Here is a 20,594-nt window from a genome sequence, read left to right on the forward strand (position 1 = left end):
ATCCATTCTTCTTGTGATAACTACAGACTATTCTGCAGTTATGAATATGATAAAATTTGTAAGTGACAAACAAGCAATGAGTGAGGATCCAAGAGCAAAGAAGAATTTACTCAACCAGGTAAGAGTTTTGATATTTTTGTAAAATAGATAAAACAAAAGTTCACATTGTAATTCCTGATTTTACATGTAATTATAACTATCTAACAGTTTACCTGACTCTTAATTTTCTGTAACAATAAGTGCACCAGGGGGCATCTCTTGAGGAGGGGGGTAGGATATGGTAAGACATGCATTATGGCCACTATGCCGATTTATGTCAAGAAGAGTAGTTTAAAGAAAGGACATTGAGAGCAATTCATTAAGACATAAAAGCAAAGCCAGTACCAGCTCAACGGGTGTAGCTAGGCTTAATTCAAGGCACAGACCATGTTCTTGTGTAGTTTTCCAATCAAAATCCAAAAATTAATCTTTAGTCCAGCCACACGAGTAAAGCATGAAATCTACTTTATTGAATGTTGAATAAAAACAACTAACAGAGTAACGCCATAAAATTCGGCTCCAAACTTCATTTTATGATGTAACTTTTTACAACATGATTTAACTCAATATTCAATAGAAAACATTTTATGTTTTATCCATGTGCCCGGAGTAAAGATGCCTTTTTGGTGATTCATTATTGAAGCTCTCACCTAAGTAGACTGTCCTGACTCATGATAATCTACAGTCTGCAGTTGCCAGAAATGTATGCAAACCTGAGGCTGGTGTACATTGATGGAGTATGCTACTCCACTTTAGTGGCATAACTTATGATGAATTTGAGGGTCAGACTTCCTACCCATGCTCCACCCATGCCCTATATTGACATAACTGGCCAGGACTGACGTTTAAATGCTAAAAGTCCCAATATGCCAAGTTGCAGAAAATACAGTGTTGGGACTTATTATGGTGTTTATGCCAGATTTCTGGAATAAACTCCCTAATGAACTGCCCCGTTTCAATGCCTGACATGCACCTAAAGCCTTGTTGTTTGACCTATATGGCCTGTCCCGATCTCCATATTTTCTATTTTATTTTTTGTTGGGTGGGAAAGAGGGGTTCATTTTGATTGAAGAAAGCAGCACAGTTTCTATAATTCACTGTTCATAACATTTTATATATTTTAAACAGGCATTGGAACAATATATGAAACTGGAATATGTTCCCTCAGCCCAACGGTGGTTACTAAATGCTCGGCCTGAAGGTAAAATTAATATGAATGGCATCAAGACCTCCTACGTACAGTTCATGTAGTAAATTACAAGTATAAAGAGGCAAAATAAATGTGTGAATATTGGGCCTGAAAATATAACACTTATTACTAGCAAATCACCAAGGTTACAGAATTATTTATTTTGAAACATATTTCTCAATATGAGATGTGAACATAAATGACTTTTCTAATATGCGTCTTACAACTGTGATCTTCGTAGAGTAAATATAATGTTCAGTACTTTAGACCATGTATTGTACATTAGCATCAATGGCAATGAGATGAAAATGCAATACATTGGCCAAAACGTTTGTAGATGTTTTTTTCTCGTGTACTTTATTATACAGTATATACACTATTATCTGTGACATGCTGCAGGATTTGCGCCTGGTGTCCATCCCCCATCAGGCCCACCTTGGGTATACACTGCACATTTTTGTGATGCATTTGTTCAGACGTTTAGATGATTTTTTTCATTCACTCATTCATAGATGTAGCAGCCATAACCTTTTAATTTGTATGTAAGCTTCACTGTAAGTTTTTTTTTTTTACAAATCAAGCTGTCATTTTTGTAAAATGAAATTTTACCAAACACGCGGTTAGGGGTTAAATTTGTATTAACTTTTTTATGGGGTTTAATTTATTAAAAAAAACAATCATGGCTATTTTTTCATGCCATTTACCATTTATTCTATATTCTATTCACTGTAGTGTATGGGTTGTTTTGATTTCAAAGATACCAAATATGTCAATGTTATTTGATGATTTGTGACATTGATTTAAAAAAAGTATTAAAGTGGTTTTCTATGCTCTAGACTAATTTTTGCAGTCTCTCTTTATGCACACCATCAATATTCCCGTTTTTCTGGTGCGAGTAGGCGATTACGTGATCTGCATACTTGACGTTAAGATTCTCCTCTGCTTTTCTCAACAGAACATTGAGAGAAGTGAATGAGAATCTAGCTGACAGTTGTGATTTGCACATTTGCAGTTAGCTGACCACCCACTTGTAAGAGGGTGGTGCTGTTATGGACAGTAAGGAACACACTGTCACTTTAAGAGACTGCACCTCCTTGTCTGGCGTGATGGAATGTTCTGCTTCTCCCCTGCAATAGACTGTGTAGAATGAACTGGACTGAGCAGAGGGTGGGGGTGGAGCCTGGACAGCGTGTGAGAACTGAAGCTGCTGCAGAGAAAACTTTGTGCTGTTTGCTGCATGAGAGGACCCACAGCCTATAACGGAGTGAATGTGTGAAATTTGACAGACTTTTCTGGGTGCAGCAAGAGTGGCTGTCCTGTCTGAGTTTGAGAAGCCACGAAGATACCGAGAAAGGGATTTACAGTTTCCAGGAGCACCTCCAGGACCCCGGAGCTGGCAGAAAGCCGTGCGCACCACCGTACTAGACTGCTGGGGGCCCCCCGGGACTGGTTCAGGCCCTGGCCAAGCCAGAAAAAGAGACGTTGATCTGGTTGTTTGCTGCCAACCAACAGAACATTCCACCACGCCAGACAAGGGGGTGCAGTCTCTTAAAGTGACAGCGTGTTCCTTACTGTCCATAACAGCACCACCCTCTTACATGCTCACACAGTGACTGCAGAAATTTGTCTAGAGTCTGAAAAACCCCTTTAAAAATAAGACTTTTATACCCTCTAACCTGTATTTTACTCCAAGTATATACAGTGGGGAAAATAAAATATTTGATACACTGCCAATTTTGCAAGTTTTCTGGCCTACAAAGAATGGAGAGGTCTGCAATTTTTATCATAGGTACACTTCAACTGTAAGAGACAGAATCTAAAAATAAAAATAAAAAAATCACATTGTATGATTTTTAAATAATTAAATTGCATTTTATTAAATTAAATAGGCATTTGATCATCTATCAACCAGCAAGAATTCTGGCTCTAGCAGACCTATTAGTTTTTCTTTAAAAAGCCCTCCTACTCTGCACTCATTACCTATATTAATTGCACCTGTTTGAACTCATTACTTGTATAAAAGAATATGTCCATGCCCTCATCATCTCTTGCCTTGACTACTGCAACCTCCTGCTCTGTGGCCTCCCCTCTAACACTCTCGCACCCCTCCAAACTATTCTAAACTCTGCTGCCCGACTAATCCACCTGTCCCCCCGCTATTCCCCGGCCTCTCCCCTCTGTCAATCCCTTCACTGGCTCCCCATTGCCCAGAGACTCCGGTACAAAACCCTAACCATGATGTACAAAGCCATCCACAACCTGTCTCCTCCATACATCTGTGACCTCGTCTCCTGGTACTTACCTACACGCAACCTACGATCCTCACAAGATCTCCTTCTCTACTCCCCTCTTATCTCCTCTTCCCACAATCGTATACAAGATTTCTCTCGCGTATCACCCCTACTCTGGAACCCTCTACCACAACACATCACACTCTCGCCTACCATTGAAACCTTCAAAAAGAGCCTGAAGACCCACCTCTTCCGACAAGCCTACAACCTGCAGTAACCACCAATCGACCAAACCGCTGCATGACCAGCTCTATCCTCGCCTACTGTATTCTCACCCATCCCTTGTAGATTGTGAGCCTTCGTGGGCAGGGTCCTCTCTCCTCCTGTACCAGTCATGACTTGTATTGTTTAAGATTATTGTGCTTGTTTTTATTATGTATATCCCTCCTTACATGTAAAGCGCCATGGAATAAATGGCGCTATAACAATAAATAATAATAATAATAATAATAATGTCCACACACTAAATTGATCAAACTCCAACCTCTTCACCATGGCTAAAACCAAAGAGCTGTCTAAGGACACAAGGTACAAAATTGTAGACCTGTACGAAGTTGGGATGGGCTACAAGACAATAGGCAAGCAGCTTGGTGAGAAGGCAACTGTTGGCACAATTATTAGAAAAAAGAAGAAGCATAAGATGACTTAAATCAAGTCAATCTTCCTCGGTCTGGTGCTTTTTGCAAGATTTCGCCTCGTGGGGTAAGGATGATTCTGGGAAACGTCAGGAATCAGCCCCAGAACTACACGGGAGGACCTGGTCAATGACCTGAGGAGAATTGGGACCACAGTCTCAATCAATAATGTTAGTAACACACTACACCATCATGGATTAAAATCCTGCAGGGCTTGCAAGGTACCCCCTGCTCATGCCAGCACATGCCAAGGCCCACTTGAAGTTTGCCAATGACCATCTGGATCATCCATAGGAGGCATGGAAGAAGGTAATGTGGTCAAACTTGACTAAAATAGAACTTTTTAGTATCAACTCCACTCACCGTGTTTGGAGGAAGAAGGATGAGTGCAACCCCAAGGAAACCGTCTTTGCTGTGAAGCAGGGTGGGGGAAACATCATACTTTGGGGATGCTTTTCTGCAAAGGGGGAAGGATGACTGCATCATATTGAAGGGAGAATGGATGGGGTCATGTATCGTGAGCTTTTGGCCAACAATCTCTTCCCTCAATAAGAGCATTGAAGATCGGTTGTTGCTGTGTCTTCCGGTATAAAAATGACTCAAAACACACAGCCAGAGCAACTAAGGAGTGGCTCCGGAAGAAGCATTATGCATAGGCCTAGCCAGTCTCCCAACCTGAACCCTATAGAAAATCTTTGGAGGGAGCTGAAACTCAATATTTCCTAGTGACAGCCCCGAAACCTGAAAGATCTAGAGAAGATCCGTATGGAGGAGTGGGCCAAAATCCCAGCTGCAGTGTGTGCAAACTTGGTCAAGAACTACAGGAAACGTCTGACCTCTGTAATTACAAAGGTTTTATGCCAAATATTAAGTTCTGCTTTTCTACTGTATCAAATACTTATTTCATGCAATAAAATGCAAATGAATTATGTAAAAATCATACAATGTGATTTTCTGGATTTCTTTTATACAAGCAGCGAGTTCAAACAGGTGCAATTAATACAGGTAATGAGTGCAGAGTAGGAGGGCTTCTTTAAGAAAATCTAAGGGTATGTGCACACGTAGATTGGTCCACGGCGGATTTGTAAACCGCTGCGTTTCCGCATGTTTTTTTCTGCAGCATGTGCACTGCGGATTTCGTTTCCCATAGGTTTACATTATACTGTAAACGCATGGGAAACTGCTGCAGACCCGCAGCAAAATCCGCAGCGTGTGCACATACCCTAACAGGTCTGTCAGAGCCAGAATTCTTCCTGGTCGGTAGGTGATGAAATACTTATTTCATGCAATAAAATGCAATTTAATTATTTAAAAATCATACAATGTGATTTTCTGTTTTTTATTTTAAGAATCTGTCTCTCACGGTTGATAGAAATTACAGACCTCTCTATTCTTTGTATATGGGAAAACTTGCAAAATTGGCAAAGTATTAAATACTTATTTTCTCCACTATATGCATATAGAGATGTACTGGTATATAGCGAGGGCAGCACAGTGGCTCAGTGGTTAGCACTGTTGCTTTGCAGCGCTGGGGTCCAGGATTCAAATCCCACCAAGGTAAACATCTGAAAGGAGTTTGTATGTTCTCCCCATGTTTACTGACAGGGAATTTAGATTGTGAGTCCATTGGAGACAGCAATGATAATGCCTGTAAAGTGCTGTGGAATATGATGGCGCTATATGCATAATACATCTCTATCTACTAGTACATTATGCCTGTAATGTGGAACCATACTATTTGGAGCTTTATGCAGAGAAAATGCACCTCTACTTAGCAGTGCTGCCTGTAGCTCAATACTAAAGCTGTTACAAGCCATGCTAGAGGTTCACAATTTGAATCCCAAGGAAGAGTGTCCTAACTGAGCAACGTGATGTGTGACTAGGCCGCCGCCTCCTCAGCGCTGTTTTGAAATGAGCCGGCGCCTGCGCTCTTTTGTCATGCCTTGGGCAGGCGCAGTGAGCGCTGCCCGTCTGTCCTCATATGCAGTCTAGCTGACTGCGCCTGTGCGGTCGCCCTGCCTGTGAATCCCAGCCCCGCGGTGAGAATAAATCAGAAGACACTGCGGAGCTGGGATTCACAGGCAGCGCCGGCTGATTTCAAAACAGCGGTGAGGAGGCGGCGCCCGGCGCCAAGAAGACTTGAGTGACGGCTGTGTGGCATCTGCAGCAGGGGGGGAAAGGCCTGCCTCCAGGACTGAAGAAAGGTATTTGGGACAAATTACAAAACGGATTATTTCTGCAGTTACAGCACCAATAACTAAAAGAGCCACCTTGTCAGAATGGAGCATTACTGCTGCACAAGGTGGCTCTTTTAGTTTCAAACGCCTGGGGGGTGAAAGGTTCCCTTTAAAATTCATGGTTAAAAATAAATACTAACACCAAAATTTTCATCCATCTGGATTCAGTGTTGAGTGGACATAAATATTCCCCAATGTGCACCTTTTCTAGTGGGCATATGTTTGTCTAGGAATGTGGAAATGAAAGTCACAATAATGTTCCAACCAGTCACAAAAAGCCATTGTCATAGAGCCCAAAGAGCTAATAAGGAAAAATGGTATTAAACCTTTTTACACATAGGTCAAAACCAAATATTTAAATCAAGTGACATAAAGGTACAACTAACAAATGAGAAAATCGACACGTCTCACCTGTCATTAGGTCCAGTTGATCAGTGGCTGTATCTAACACAACAGGACAATTCACAAACTGTGTATTTTAGGGCTTGTTCACACTATCCTTTTTTTGCTGCGGATTTTTCAGCTGCGGATTTGGAAAACCCGCAGTGCAAATCCGCGGTGGTTTTCACTGCGGTTTTGGGTGCGGTTTCTACTGCGGATTCCACTGCGGGTTTCCAACTGCACTTTCCTATTGGTGCAGGTGGAAAACCGCTGCGGAATCCGCAGAAAGAATTGACATGCTACTTCTTTTTTTCCGCAGAAAATCCGCGCTGATTTTCAAGCGGAAAAACGCAAAGTGGGCACAGCGGTTTTTGTTTTCCATAGGGTAACATTGTACTGTACCCTGCATGGAAAACGGCTGCGGATCCGCAGCTGCAAATCCGCTGCGGATCCGCAGCAAAAACCGCAAAGTGTGAACATAGCCTAAAGGTATGAACAAAGGTAAAGATGTAGAATAGATACATACTCACAACCAGGTAATAGGGGCCACAAATATAGCGGAGGTAAGATAGCACCTTGAACATGGCTAATGGTAGCTTTTAATGTAACCTGTGATGTCCCCAGAGTTTTACCTTAGTCCAACAGATTTTCTCTCTTTTGGTGCCAAACAGGAGGATAATGTCAGAAAAGGTGCATATTACAAGCTAAGGGACACAGCTGTAGGTAGTCCTGTGGCACTTGCCTATGTTAACTTATTCCTGGGTTGGTGCGACGATACTGTGGTCTTTTCAGATTCTACGTCCGATTTACATTTTGAGTAGATACATTGATGATATTTTTATTGTCTGGTCTGGCACTGAGCAGGCATTTAAAAGACTTGTGGATTATTTCAATCATAATACCTATGAGTTATAAAGTACTATGAGGTATAATTTTACCTATGAGCTGGACAAAAAAAGCACTTTCCTTTTTAGATGCACTGATTGATCAGAATGTAACAAGAAGGGCTCCCTGATGAAGCTTACCTAACAACCAGGGAAACGCATGTTCTTACTTGTTAGTGGTATCTCTGTGTCACTTGATTTGAACATTACTTGTTTTCGTTATGACCTGTGTATAATAAGGTTCAATACCATTTGTTCTTATTGACTTTTTAAGCTCTATGCTAATGGATTTTTGTGTTTTTTGTGACTATGGTGTTGTGATCTGCTAAAAAGAACATTGGTGGTCAGCATATATTTTTGATATGAATTATAATTAAAAGTTAAGTTTTATCACCAACTTTTGTTTTACAATATCTGCTTTCAATGATTTTTAAAAATTTGTTCTCTGGATACATACATACAGTGGGTACGGAAAGTATTCATACCCTTTTAAATTTTTCACTCTGTTTCATTGCAGCCTTTGATAAATTCAAAAAAGTTCATTTTTTTTCTCATTAATGTACACTCTGGACCCCATCTTGACTGAAAAAAAACAGAGATGTAGTAATTTTTGCAAATTTATTAAAAAAGAAAAACTGAAATATTACATGGTCATAAGTATTCAGACCCTTTGCTCAGTATTCAGTAAAAGCACCCTTTTGAGCTAGTGCAGCCATGGATCTTCTTGGGAATGATGCTACAAGATTTTCACACCTGGATTTGGGGACCTTCTGCCATTCTTCCTTGCAGAACCTCTCCAGTTCCGTCAGGTTGAATGGTGAACGTTGCTGGGCAACCATTTTCAGGTCTCTCCAGAGATGCTCAATTGGGTTTAGGTCAGGGCTCTGGCTGGGCCAGTCAATTATGGTCACAGAGTTGTTCTGAAGCCATTCCTTTGTTATTTTAGCTGTGTGCTTCGGGTCATTGTCTTGTTGAAAGGTGAACCTCCGGCCAAGTCTGAGGTCTAGAGCACTCTGGAAGTGGTTTTCATCTAGGATATCTCTGTACTTGGCCGCATTTGTGTTTACTTCAATGAAAACCAGTCGTCCTGTCCCAGCAGCTGAAAAACACCCCATAGCATGATGCTGCCACCACCATGTTTCACTGTTGTGATTGTATTGGGCAGGTGATGAGCAGTGCCTGGTTTTCTCCACACATACCACTTAGAATTATCACCAAAAAAAATCTTCTTCTCATCAGACTAGAGAATCTTATTTCTCATAGTCTGGGTGTCCTTCATGTGTTTTTTTTAGCAAACTCTATGCAGGCTTTCATATGTCTTGCACTGAGGAGAAGCTTTCGTCAGGCCTCTCTGACATAAAGGCCAGTGTTGTGAAATTGGATTCTGGGCTCCCCCGGTGGCCACTGGTGGAATTGAACTTGTGTGCATCATCCTCTTTGTTCACCTGTTCCCATCAGGATGTGGGAGTCTCTATATAACCTTGCTCCTCTGTCAGTTTCATGCCGGTCAACAATGTAATCAGAAGCCTTTCTTTGCATGTTCCTGCTACTAGACAACTCCCAGCTAAGTTGGACTTTCGTCCTTGTTTGTTTTTGCATTTTGTTCCAGTTCACAGCTGCTGTTTCGTTACTGTGTCTGGAAAGCTCTTGTGATCTGAAATTGCCACTCTGGTGTTATGAGTTAATACTAGAGTCTTAAAGTAATTTCTGGATGGTGTTTTGATAGGGTTTTCAGCTGACCATGAAAGTGCCCTTTCTGTCTTCCTGCTATCTAGTAAGCGGACCTCGATTTTGCTAAACCTATTTTCATACTACGTTTGTCATTTCATCTAAAATCACCGCCAATATATGTGGGGGCCTCTGTCTGCCTTTTGGGGAAATTTCTCTAGAGGTGAGCCAGGACTGTATTTTCCTCTGCTAGGATTAGTTAGTCCTCCGGCTGGCGCTGGGCGTCTAGGGATAAAACGTAGGCACGCTACCCGGCCACTGTTAATTGTGCGGCAGGTTTAGTTCATGGTCAGTTTAGATTCCATCTTCCAAGAGCTAGTTCTTATATATGCTGGGCTATGTTCTCTCGCCATTGAGAATCATGACAGGCCAGACTGGTGAAGGGCTGCAGTGATAGTTGACTTTGTGATACTTTCTCCCATCTCCCTACTGCATCTCTGGAGCTCAGCCACAGTGATCTTGTGGTTCTTCTTTACCTCTCTCACCAAGGCTCTTCTCCCATGATTGCCCACTTTGGCTGGACGGCCAGGTCTAGGAAGACTTATGGTGGTCCCAAACTTCTTCCATTTAAGGATTTTGGAGGCCACTTAGCTTTTAGGAGCCTTGAGTACTGCAGAAATTCTGTTGTAACCTTGGCCAGACCAAGATCTGTGCCTTGCCACAATTCTTTCTCTGAGCTTCTTGGTCAGTTCCTTTGACCTCATGATTGTCATTTGGTCTGACATGCACTGTGAGCTGTGAGGTCTTATATAGACAGGTGTGTGCCTTTCCAAATCAAGTCCTATCAGTTTAATTAAACACAGCTGGACTCCAATGAAGGAGTAGAACCATCTCAAGGAGGAACACAAGGAAATGGACAGCATGTGACTTAAATATGAGTGTTTGAGCAGAGGGTCTGAATACTTATAACCATATTATATTTAAGGATTTGTTTTTTTACTAATTTTGCAAAAATTTCTACATTTCTGTTTTTTTTCAGTCAAGATGGGGTGCAGAGTGTACTATACATTGATGGCAAAAAAAATGACCTTTTTTGAATTTACTAAATGGCTGCAATGAAACAAAGAGTGAAACATTTAAACGGGTCTGAATACTTTCCGTACCCACTGTGTATATATGTATATATACATGCCACAAGCTGGTGTTATTACTATATTACTATATATCCATATCTAACACATCATTTTACTTAATTTCAGAAGGGAAAGCTATGGAGAGGTTGCTTAGGACTTTGTCTACGGGACCTCCAACAGCATTTAAAGGAACTTCTGGATCTTATCCACCTGATTACAGACCACAAAAGAAAGAATATCTAATACACCCGGACTGGAGGGCACAGAAATAAACTGTTTAAACTCTATTTCAGTAACATGTCTACACCGAGCTGTTAGGAGTGTGGACAATGACTGTCGTGTTCCTATCCCTGAAGACACCAATCATGTTATTTGTAAAAGTGTTATGTGGCTTTTACATATATTTTGATATATACTTATATTGTGAGAAGGTCACTGGTAAAATACTGGAGGGAAAACATGTGTCACTAAGGATGTTAGCCTCAGTGATATGAACCTGGAAAAATGCTCCAGCACACTATGTGGTGAGAGGGGTTAATCGGACATATTAAGGGCTGAGATTTGGGGACACCTCAAGAGTAGGTGGGAGGCTGTACCCATTATTTGCAATCCCAGGGTGTGGTCCAGAAGGTAAATGTGGAGCCCTTGAACTTGTTCAGTGTTTGGTGTGTCTGGAGATGAGATCTCCCGAGCTGTGCTCATGTTAAAGAGAACTGAACCTTGTTTTTGTTCTCCTGAGCGGGCGGATCCCCACAGCCACACAAACCATACTGTATATTATTTTGTTTTCTTCCTGTTATGCCAGAAGAGCCATGTTTATTTACCTAATTTTGGACTGGTTTACGCAATAGGTTTTTAATAAACCAACTGAAAACTTAAACGGAAAGTGTTCATGTGACTACCTTCAACCAGCTGAGTGAGTCCACAATATATATAAACATTTACAATGTAATCCATAGTGTACAGCAGTGTTATGGATAATGTTGTAGATAGTGTTATAGATAATGTTGGTAATGTATAATGTAGCATGTGATAATGTAAAGTATTGTATAAGCTATACTGATGTAATGCATGATAGATAGATGTTGTAGTGTTTGCATAGAATGTAGGTGAAAGGTTACATCTGCCCAGCAACAGACAGCAGTGTCAGACACAGTTACATTTGGAACTAGCCCACAGGGGGAGGGCTTAGTGATAGGTAAAAAGGACTGCATTTCCTGGTTAGGAAGAGATAGCAGTTAGAGTCTGAAGAAGTAACAAATGTGCAGTGCTGCCAAGGGGTGATTCACAGCATAAAGAGATGTACGGACAGGGATAGTGAGATCCTGAAGAGAATTACTGACGAGACAGAGTTGCCTTCCACCTTAAAGGAGTCCTTGCATAGGACAATGTGCCACGAGAAACCTGAGAGCTTTCTAGTGTGGAAGGTATCTGACCTAAAGGGGACTGAGATTGTGGAACTAGTGGGGGTCCGGAGCAGTAGATCCAGGGCTTCCATAGTAATAGGAGGCAGAACTGCTGAGCGAGTAGAGAGAAACTTGCTGATCAGGACTGGGGCCTAGAAGATGGGTTGTGGTGGTGAAGTAGGGAAAAACAGTGTGTTTCCCTGGCCTTGGAGTAGACTACAATGGAAGTAAATGATGTGTGTGAAAATACTTTTCAGTGTGAAGGAAACATGCTTACAACTGTCTACCCGCTATCCTTTGTACATAACCCTTATCAAGATCAGTAAAGTACCCATGTGTGAATGGGATTCTACTTTATTAAACTGTGAAATTCGGGGTCCTGGCCAGCCAACACTATTGGGTTAAGGTGACCTGCATGGGCGCAAGGCCCTCACATTACCAACACCGTGCCAGAACCCATCTTTTCCTGTGAAGAGCCAAGGTGTTGTGAAGTAGCAGCTCGGCCATGGCTACTGCCCGTAGTCAATTTACACTGCTTTTATTTCAGTAAGGCCACATACACATGTTCAGTATTAGGTCAGTATTTGACATCAATATTAATAAGCCAAAACCAGGAGAGGGTGATAAATACAGAAGTGGTGCACAAGTGCCTATTATACTTTTCCTCTGGTTGTTCCCCTCCTGATTTTGGCTTACAAATACTGATGTAAAGTACTGACCAAATACTGAACATGTGATTGTGGCCTAAGATGTGTACACTGAACGCTTATTTCAGAAAGGCCATGTTCACACGTTTAGTATTTAGTCAATATTTTACATCAATATTTTCAAACCAAAAACAGGAGTGGAACAATTGCGATTGGAAAGGAAAAAAAATTGCAGCATGCTGTGATTGCATGCCAAATTCGGATCGCAATCAAACAGATAAGTCTATATATACATTACAGACCAAAAGTTTGGACACACCTTCTCATTTAAAGATTTTTCTGTATTTTCATGACTATGAAAATTCTACATTCACACTGAAGGCATCAAAACTATGAATTAACACATGAGGAATTATATACTTAACAAAAAAGTGTGAAACAACTGAAATTATGTCTTATATTCTAGGTTCTTAAAAGTAGCCACCTTTTGCTTTGATGACTGCTTTGCACACTCTTGGCATTCTCTTGATGAGCTTCAAGAGGTAGTCACCAGGAATGGTCTTCCAACAATCTTGAAGGAGTTCCCAGAGATGCTTAGCACTTGTTGGCCCTTTTGCCTTCACTCTGCGGTCCAGCTCACCCCAAACCATCTCGACTGGGTTCAGGTCTGGTGACTGTGGAGGCCAGGTCATCTGGTGTAGCACCCCATCACTCTCCTTTTTGGTCAAATAGCCCTTACACAGCCTGGAGGTGTGTTTGGGGTCATTGTCCTCTTGAAAAATAAATGATGGTCCAACTAAACGCAAACCGGATGGAATAGCATGGCGCTGCAAGATGCTGTGGTAGCCATGCTGGTTCAGTATGCCTTCAATTTTGAATAAATCCCCAACAGTGTCACCAGCAAAGCATCCCCACACCATCACACCTCCTCCTCCATGCTTCACAGTGGGAACCAGGCATGTATAGTCCATCCGTTCACCTTTTCTGCGTCGCACAAAGACACGGTGGTTGGAACCAAAGATCTCAAATTTTGACTCATCAGACCAGAGCACAGATTTTCACTGGTCTAATGTCCATTCCTTGTGTTCTTTAGCCCAAACAAGTCTCTTCTGCTTGTTGCCTCTCTTTAGCAGTGGTTTCCTAGCAGCTATGTTACCATGAAGGCCTGCTGCACAAAGTCTCCTCTTAACAGTTGTTGTAGAGATGTGTCTGCTGCTAAAACTCTGTGTGGCATTGACCTGGTCTCTAATCTGAGCTGCTGTTAACCTGAGATTTCTGAGGCTGGTGATTCGGATAAACTTATCCTCAGAAGCAGAGGTGACTCTTGGTCTTCCTTTCCTGGGGCGATACTCATGTGAGCCAGTTTCTTTGTAGCACTTGATGGTTTTTGCAACTGCACTTGGGGACACTTTCAAAGTTTGCCCAATTTTTCAGACTGACTGACCTTCATTTCTTAAAGTAATGATGGCCACTCGTTTTTCTTTACTTAGAATTTGTATTACGGCAAGAAAAAAGCAGCTAACAGTCTATTCAGTAGGACTATCAGCTGTGTATCCACCAGACTTCTGCACAACACAACTGATGGTCCCAACCCCATTTATAAGGCAAGAAATCCCACTTATTAAACCTGACAGGGCACACCTGTGAAGTGGAAACCATTCCGGTGACTACCTCTTGAAGCTCATCAAGAGAATGCCAAGAGTGTGCAAAGCAGTCATCAAAGCAAAAGGTGGCTACTTTGAAGAACCTAGAATATAAGACATAATTTCAGTTGTTTCACACTTTTTTGTTAAGTATATAATTCCACATGTGTTAATTCATAGTTTTGATGCCTTCAGTGTGAATGTACAATTTTCATAGTCATGAAAATACAGAAAAATCTTTAAATGAGAAGGTGTGTCCAAGCTTTTGGTCTGTACTCTAAGTCTATGGGTGCGTGTGAAACATTGCACTAATAAAAATAATAATAATAATAATAATAATAATAATAAAGGGTCCAGTAAACATGGACCTTCCCGGTCTGATAATATCAGCCCACAACTGTCTGCTATACCTTTGCTGGTTATCAAAAATAGGGGGAACCCCAGGTTGGTATTTTTCAATTATTTATTAGGTTAAACAAGGCTAAACACTAGTGATGAGCAAATATACTCGTTACTCGAGATTTCTCGAGCACGCTCAGGGGTCCTCCGAGTATTTTTTAGTGCTCGGAAATTTAGTTTTTATTGCCGCAGCTGAATGATTTACATCTGTTAGACAGCATAAGTACATGTGGAGATTCCCTAGCAACCAGGCAACCCCCACATGTACTTATGCTGGCTAACAGATGTAAATCATTCAGCTGCGGCAATAAAAACTAAATTTCCGAGCACTATAAAATACACGGAGGACACCCGAGCGTGCTCGGGAAATCTCGAGTAACAAGTATATTCGCTCATCACTACTAAACACCCTTTAGTGTCACATGAAAGACACTAAAGTGTGCAAGTTTATAATATGTACGGGGCTTGTGAAATTATAAATATGCAGGATATATATCTATCTAAAATAAATATGTATATCTATTATAGATCTTTTATCTTTCGATCATCTATCTGTATCTTTATATATGATTGCTTTATTATTTATAACAACTAGATTGAATTTACATAGAAAAAATCAAAGAGAGAAACATAATGATTAAATACCATTAAATACCAGTAAATAAATAATTAAATAGCAATAGTGCATGAAAATAATATATGGTATTTATTTAACATGTTTTATTATTAACCAAAATGTGAAAGCCATCCCACCTCGTCACTGCAACTGTAATTGGGACAGTCCTAACTCTAATATAAACCTTACCGTTTGTCAAGTGACATGCATGTGGATAAGGGCTGAGACGGACTGAGCCCAAATAGTGGACACACAGCCATGGGAGACCACATCAAAAATGCCCAGCTCAAAGGAAAGGCAGGCCACACATGATGCAAACAGGCAGAAAAAACCCGATATTGACATAAATGTGTGGCCTGCCTTCCTTTGAGCTGGGCATTATTGATGTGGTCTCCTGTGGCTGTGTGTCCATCATTTGGGCTCAGTCCATCTCAGCCCTTATCCACATGCATGTCACTTGACAAATTGTAAGGTTTTTAATATTAGAGTTAGGACTGTCCCAATTACGGTCACCGTGACGGGATGGCTTTCGCATTTTTTTGATTAAAAAAAACATGTTAACTAAATACCGTATATTATTTTCATGCACTATGCTATTTATATATGTACTGTAGGATATTTAATCTTTATGTTTCTGTCTTTGTTTTTTTCTGTTTAGTGACCAGTGTGAACATGCGCTTACACACTGCATGCACACCAATTTATATCCCAGTTCATGCAGTTTTTTTAAAAATTTACATAGAGTATTATAGTATGTAAAAGATGCATACGCATGATATATGGATGCTAGGCGAGAAAGAAACGCATGCTCGCATAGCACTCACATGACATACGGAATGACAAGCGCAGGACACTCGCCAACTTTTCTGGCTGAGAATCTGAGCAATTTTATATATGCAGATGTGAGCGAACCCTAAGATGAGTGTTTTTCTCAGGAAGATGTCTACATTGAGCATTTATTTCAGTAAGATGTCTACACTGATCGTTGTATTTTGACACATTGCTTTGAAACTAAGGGCTAGCTCACTTTGCATACTTTGTCTCCTGTTGACTCCTGCATTTTACATGAAAATGTGAATGGATCACAGCAAAAAAGAATACGTCTACCAGAACAATAATTTTCCATTTTCCCTGAATCCTTTCCTTTTTGTGAATAAATAATGAACTCAAGGACACCAAATACGTGCTTTTAAACTATATTTCAATGATACTTTAGCGGAGTAGCTGCATCAGCCTTGTGCACAGAAGTCACATAGCACATTAGTGTATGCTGCTGAGATGCTGATTATTGCACTACCTGAACTGAAAAGCGTGGTGGGTCTCCTCCTCTTGGTATTCCGTAACACTCCAGCCATGATATCACTGGATGTTTACACAGCTGGAAGGGAAGTGACCATGGAATTAGAAATGAGTCCACATGGACTAGTGTGAAAGTTTGTCACTGCAGTTCCCAAAATTGCATTTCTCCAATATTTAGGACATTGCCAGCAGACATGACATAGGCTTAAAAAAAAGAATGATTAAGAAAATGAGCTGACTGTGGGTGGCTTTTTATGAGGTCTAGAATTTGGAAACTGTATCAGGCATAAATATAATGAGCTTTACGCTTCACCAAGTTTTTGTTTGATTATAGTAGCATTCCAGGTTTAAAACGTTGCTGCTTTCTTCTAAAACAAGTGCCAGATCTGTCCACAGCCAGTGTGGTATGGCAGCTCGGCACCATTCACTTCCAGCTGGAACGTCAGACACACTTTATGGACCAGTACTGTTTCTGGAAGGAAGTAGCCATGGTTTTCTAAGCTTGGACAAATACTTTAAATGCAGCATCTGGCAGAGAATCACCCATGATCCTGGGATGTTCAAGAACGTCCTAACAGAGTCAGCAGCTGCACTGAGACACAGCTTGCTGCCATGCTCGGCCTGACATTCCATAGAAAAGGCAGAGATGTTTATTACAATATTCACAGCTCTGATCAAGCCCCGTGTATAAATTTTAGGAAGCACTTTATCCTCCCATCCTAGTGATCTTGTGATTGTTGTGTGCCGAAAAGGAGCAGGCACTGCTGGATAGGAGCATACTCAAATCAGCTCTTCAGTTCCAGGAGGAGGCTGAATTTACCCTGTTACTGGGACTGATATGTCAGTCCCAGTTACAGGGACAACTAGCAATAGAAAAAAAAAGTATTTTAAGGTTTTAACGCCCTCAAAGATCTTTTTTCACCTTGTGGGGAGCACAACATGCAAAATATATATATTATGTATATATATATATATATATATATATATATATATATATATATATATATTTATTTATGTATATATACATACAGTACAGACCAAAAGATTGGACACACCTTCTCATTTAAAGATTTTTCTGTATTTTCATGACTATGAAAATTGTAAATTCACACTGAAGGCTTCAAAACTATGAATTAACACATGTGGAATTATATACTTAACAAAAAAGTGTGAAACAACTGAAAATATGTCTTCTATTCTAGGTACCTCTTGAAGCTCATCAAGAGAATGCCAAGAGCGTGCAAAGCAGTCATCAAATCAAAAGGTAGCTACCGTATATACTCGAGTATAAGCCAAGATTTTCAGCCCACTTTTTTGGGCTGAAAGTGACCCTCTCGGCTTATACTCGAGTCAGTGTCGGTGTGGGGTCGGCGGGTGAGGGGCAGCGGCGGCTGTGATATACTCACCTGTTCCTGGCGCTGTCCCTGCATCTCCGATGGTCTCCGGGCAGCTCTTCCTGTGTTCAGTGGTCACGTGGTACCGCTCATTAAAGTCATGAATATGCACGCATATTCATGACTGTAATGTGCGGTACATGACCGCTGATGCCGCCGGCTCCCGGAGACCATCTGACAGTGAGACGCTGCCAGATAAGTGCAGCGCCCCAGAGTCCTGGTCGTTGCAGTACTGTGGCTCCGCCACTAAGGGGAGCTATGGTACGTCTGATGCCACTGAAGGAGTTCATCTGATCAGGTATCACAGACACCAATACATTTCACCGCCGGGCCTCCAGGGGGAGCTAAGGGTTCTATTCATTAGGCCACTCCTCACACACTGGTAAAACTGGGGGTCAGGCAGGAAGTTAGACAGAAAGCTGACTGGGTTGGAGCCAGGCAACACCTTGTGGCAGAGGGTGTTGCGGGAGAAGATTCGGTAGGGTCTCTGTCAGGAGTGGGATCCTGACAGAGACTTGGCAACTAGAGAGAACGTAACGGGACCGTGCCTGCTCAGTATAGCGACGGTGCCCAAGGAAGGATTGGAAGCGAGATAGATTGTGCTGAGTGAGAAACGAGATCAAAGCAACAAGGAGAATACCAGTAGGGGTCGTGCTGTAAGATCGAGGCAACATTCTACTGAGGCGCACAACCGGCGGCCGGAACGCCGAGGGAGTATTACAATATTCAGCTTCAAGCAATACTCTAAACAGCGGCAGGACAGTCAGTCTAAGGCGGGCTGTCTCACCTAAATCACCTATGCAGTCTTGGGGGGCAACTTGTGGAGAGGGGCGACTCTAGGGTCCCGGAAGAGCTCCGAGCCTACCCGTCAAACGGGTGCCGTTCTAACCGTAACATCAGGGAGGAACGGAGAATTAGCAGAACATCATCTAATTGAGTTGTGAGGGAACTTAAGAAACGGACACAACAGTTGTGGGGACTTTCCGTAAGCACAGCAGAGAAGGACCGCAACACATAGCGCTAGAAGGAAGGCACAGATTTCCACCTGTTAAGAGAACTCTGGAGGTGCCATTGGACCGGCCGGACTTGCGTAGCCTGGTTATCCGGATTCCGGACTGAGGACCCAGAGATCTTCAGTAAAGAGGTAAAGAGACTGCAACTTGGTGTCCTCGTTATTTACTGCACTGCACCACTACAGCATCACCACCACCATCATTTATTATATCCTTCCACTGTGCGCCCCTCGGCAGGGCCACGGACCGGGGCCTAGCCACCGTGACAACCCCAGAGCAGACACTCACAGGCCCGGTACCGGGTACCCCTCGGCCCTGCGGCGGTGGGGGCGCTGCAAATTTGGCGTCACGAACAGGATCTACTTAAGCCTGAAGAATCAGGTCATGTGTGCCTTGGAACTGTGATTTATTATACTTGGAACTGTGATTTATTGTGCTTGGACTGTACTTTATTGCAAAGACTGTGGATTGTCACTTGCCGCCAAAAGTTCGCGCCAAAACCGCCGCCATTACAGCGCTAAGGAGAGCGCAGGAGAAGAAGAAGGGCGTGGAAGTGGGCGTGAACAAGCTGAAGAGCGCGAAAGACAATGGCCACCCAGTCTAAATATCTCGGCCCCTTGAGGACGTGTCCGTCAGCAGCCGAGATCCGCCTCCTGATCCTCAATGGTGGGCAGAGACAGAGAAAACGAAACCGCCCACGAAGGAGAGAGCGGGAAAAGGACCAGGAAGAAGAAGTCAACGACATGGAGGATGCCATGGCCAGCCGCCTGGAGCCGGAACGTGGGGTCGGAGCCGAGGACTCCCCCAGCTACCCGAAGAGGCACCGCAGCCAGACCTCCATAGCTGACGCTGACCTCCTGCAGACCGGAGCGGACGAGCTGACCCACCAACTCCTGCAGACGCAGCTGAGCACTGAGGCCGGGTGGAAGAAGACCACCATCGGGAGCCTTACCAGACGCCTGTCGGCAGCCTCGCTTGGCCCGAAGCTGGAAAGCAAGGCCCTGCCGGAAAGCGGTATGCTGCATGCAGAGATGACAACGCCGCAGCACAAGGCCCCGCAACCAGCGTTCCAGACCCCAGCGGAGACGGAGCAGACCGGCATCGGAGGGACCGCATCTGAAGCAGGTATGAAAGACGACCCTGCCCCGACGACCGACACCACTCCAGTGACTGCTAGTGCCACAGCTGCTGACTCCGTTCCAGTGACTGATCTTGCAGCAGCCGCTACCTCTGCTGCAGCAAATGTCCATACTCAAGCTGCGCAGACCTCCATCGTCGCGCATGATTTAACCGTACATGAAAGACGGATTAACGGCGTTTGTCCAGCACTGGGTGTAGCCCTGGACCTCACTTTTCCCAGGCCAGAAAGGGTTAAGTGCCAGGTGCAGTCCTGGAAGCCATCCAACTAAACCTCGGAAACCTGAAACTGTACATAGTTAACTGTTTGTTTCCCTGCTTTTTGCTACTAATACCCGACCTGGGTTATTCTTAAAGGGATCCCTTAGTTTACCCGGGATCCCTATTGCTTTTATTTTTGGTTTTATTTTCCTTTTGCTCCTTGTTTACCCAAGTTTACAAAGAACTGCCGCAATCATGAACAGTGCATGATACAAACTTTTTGTAAATAGTTTGCACCTTATTAAAGGTGCTCCCTACTGGTTTTACTTCAAAAAGGACTCTTCGTGAAGATACCACACTGGAACCTTTGCTGAGTATGGAC

At 42.6% G+C, this 20,594-nt stretch overlaps 1 protein-coding gene across 3 annotated transcripts in view; it reads left to right on the forward strand.

The window, feature by feature from the left end:
* LOC143792044 (uncharacterized) overlaps positions 1–10,744 on the forward strand; it is a 53,504-nt gene extending 42,760 nt beyond the window's left edge. For 2 of the 3 annotated variants that reach the window (XM_077279283.1, XM_077279281.1), the window contains 3 exons: positions 27–118; positions 1,168–1,240; positions 10,584–10,744. In XM_077279283.1, coding sequence (XP_077135398.1) covers positions 27–118; positions 1,168–1,240; positions 10,584–10,729 — 311 coding nt within the window. In that variant the 3' untranslated portion in view covers positions 10,730–10,744. Of the gene's footprint in view, positions 1–26; positions 119–1,167; positions 1,241–3,117; positions 3,672–10,583 lie in introns of those variants that run through there. The other variant, XM_077279282.1, reaches the window with a different exon arrangement.
* The last annotated feature ends 9,850 nt before the right edge of the window (positions 10,745–20,594 follow it).

This window comes from Ranitomeya variabilis, chromosome 1 (genome assembly GCF_051348905.1).
Source record: "Ranitomeya variabilis isolate aRanVar5 chromosome 1, aRanVar5.hap1, whole genome shotgun sequence".
Lineage (NCBI taxonomy): Eukaryota > Metazoa > Chordata > Amphibia > Anura > Dendrobatidae > Ranitomeya > Ranitomeya variabilis.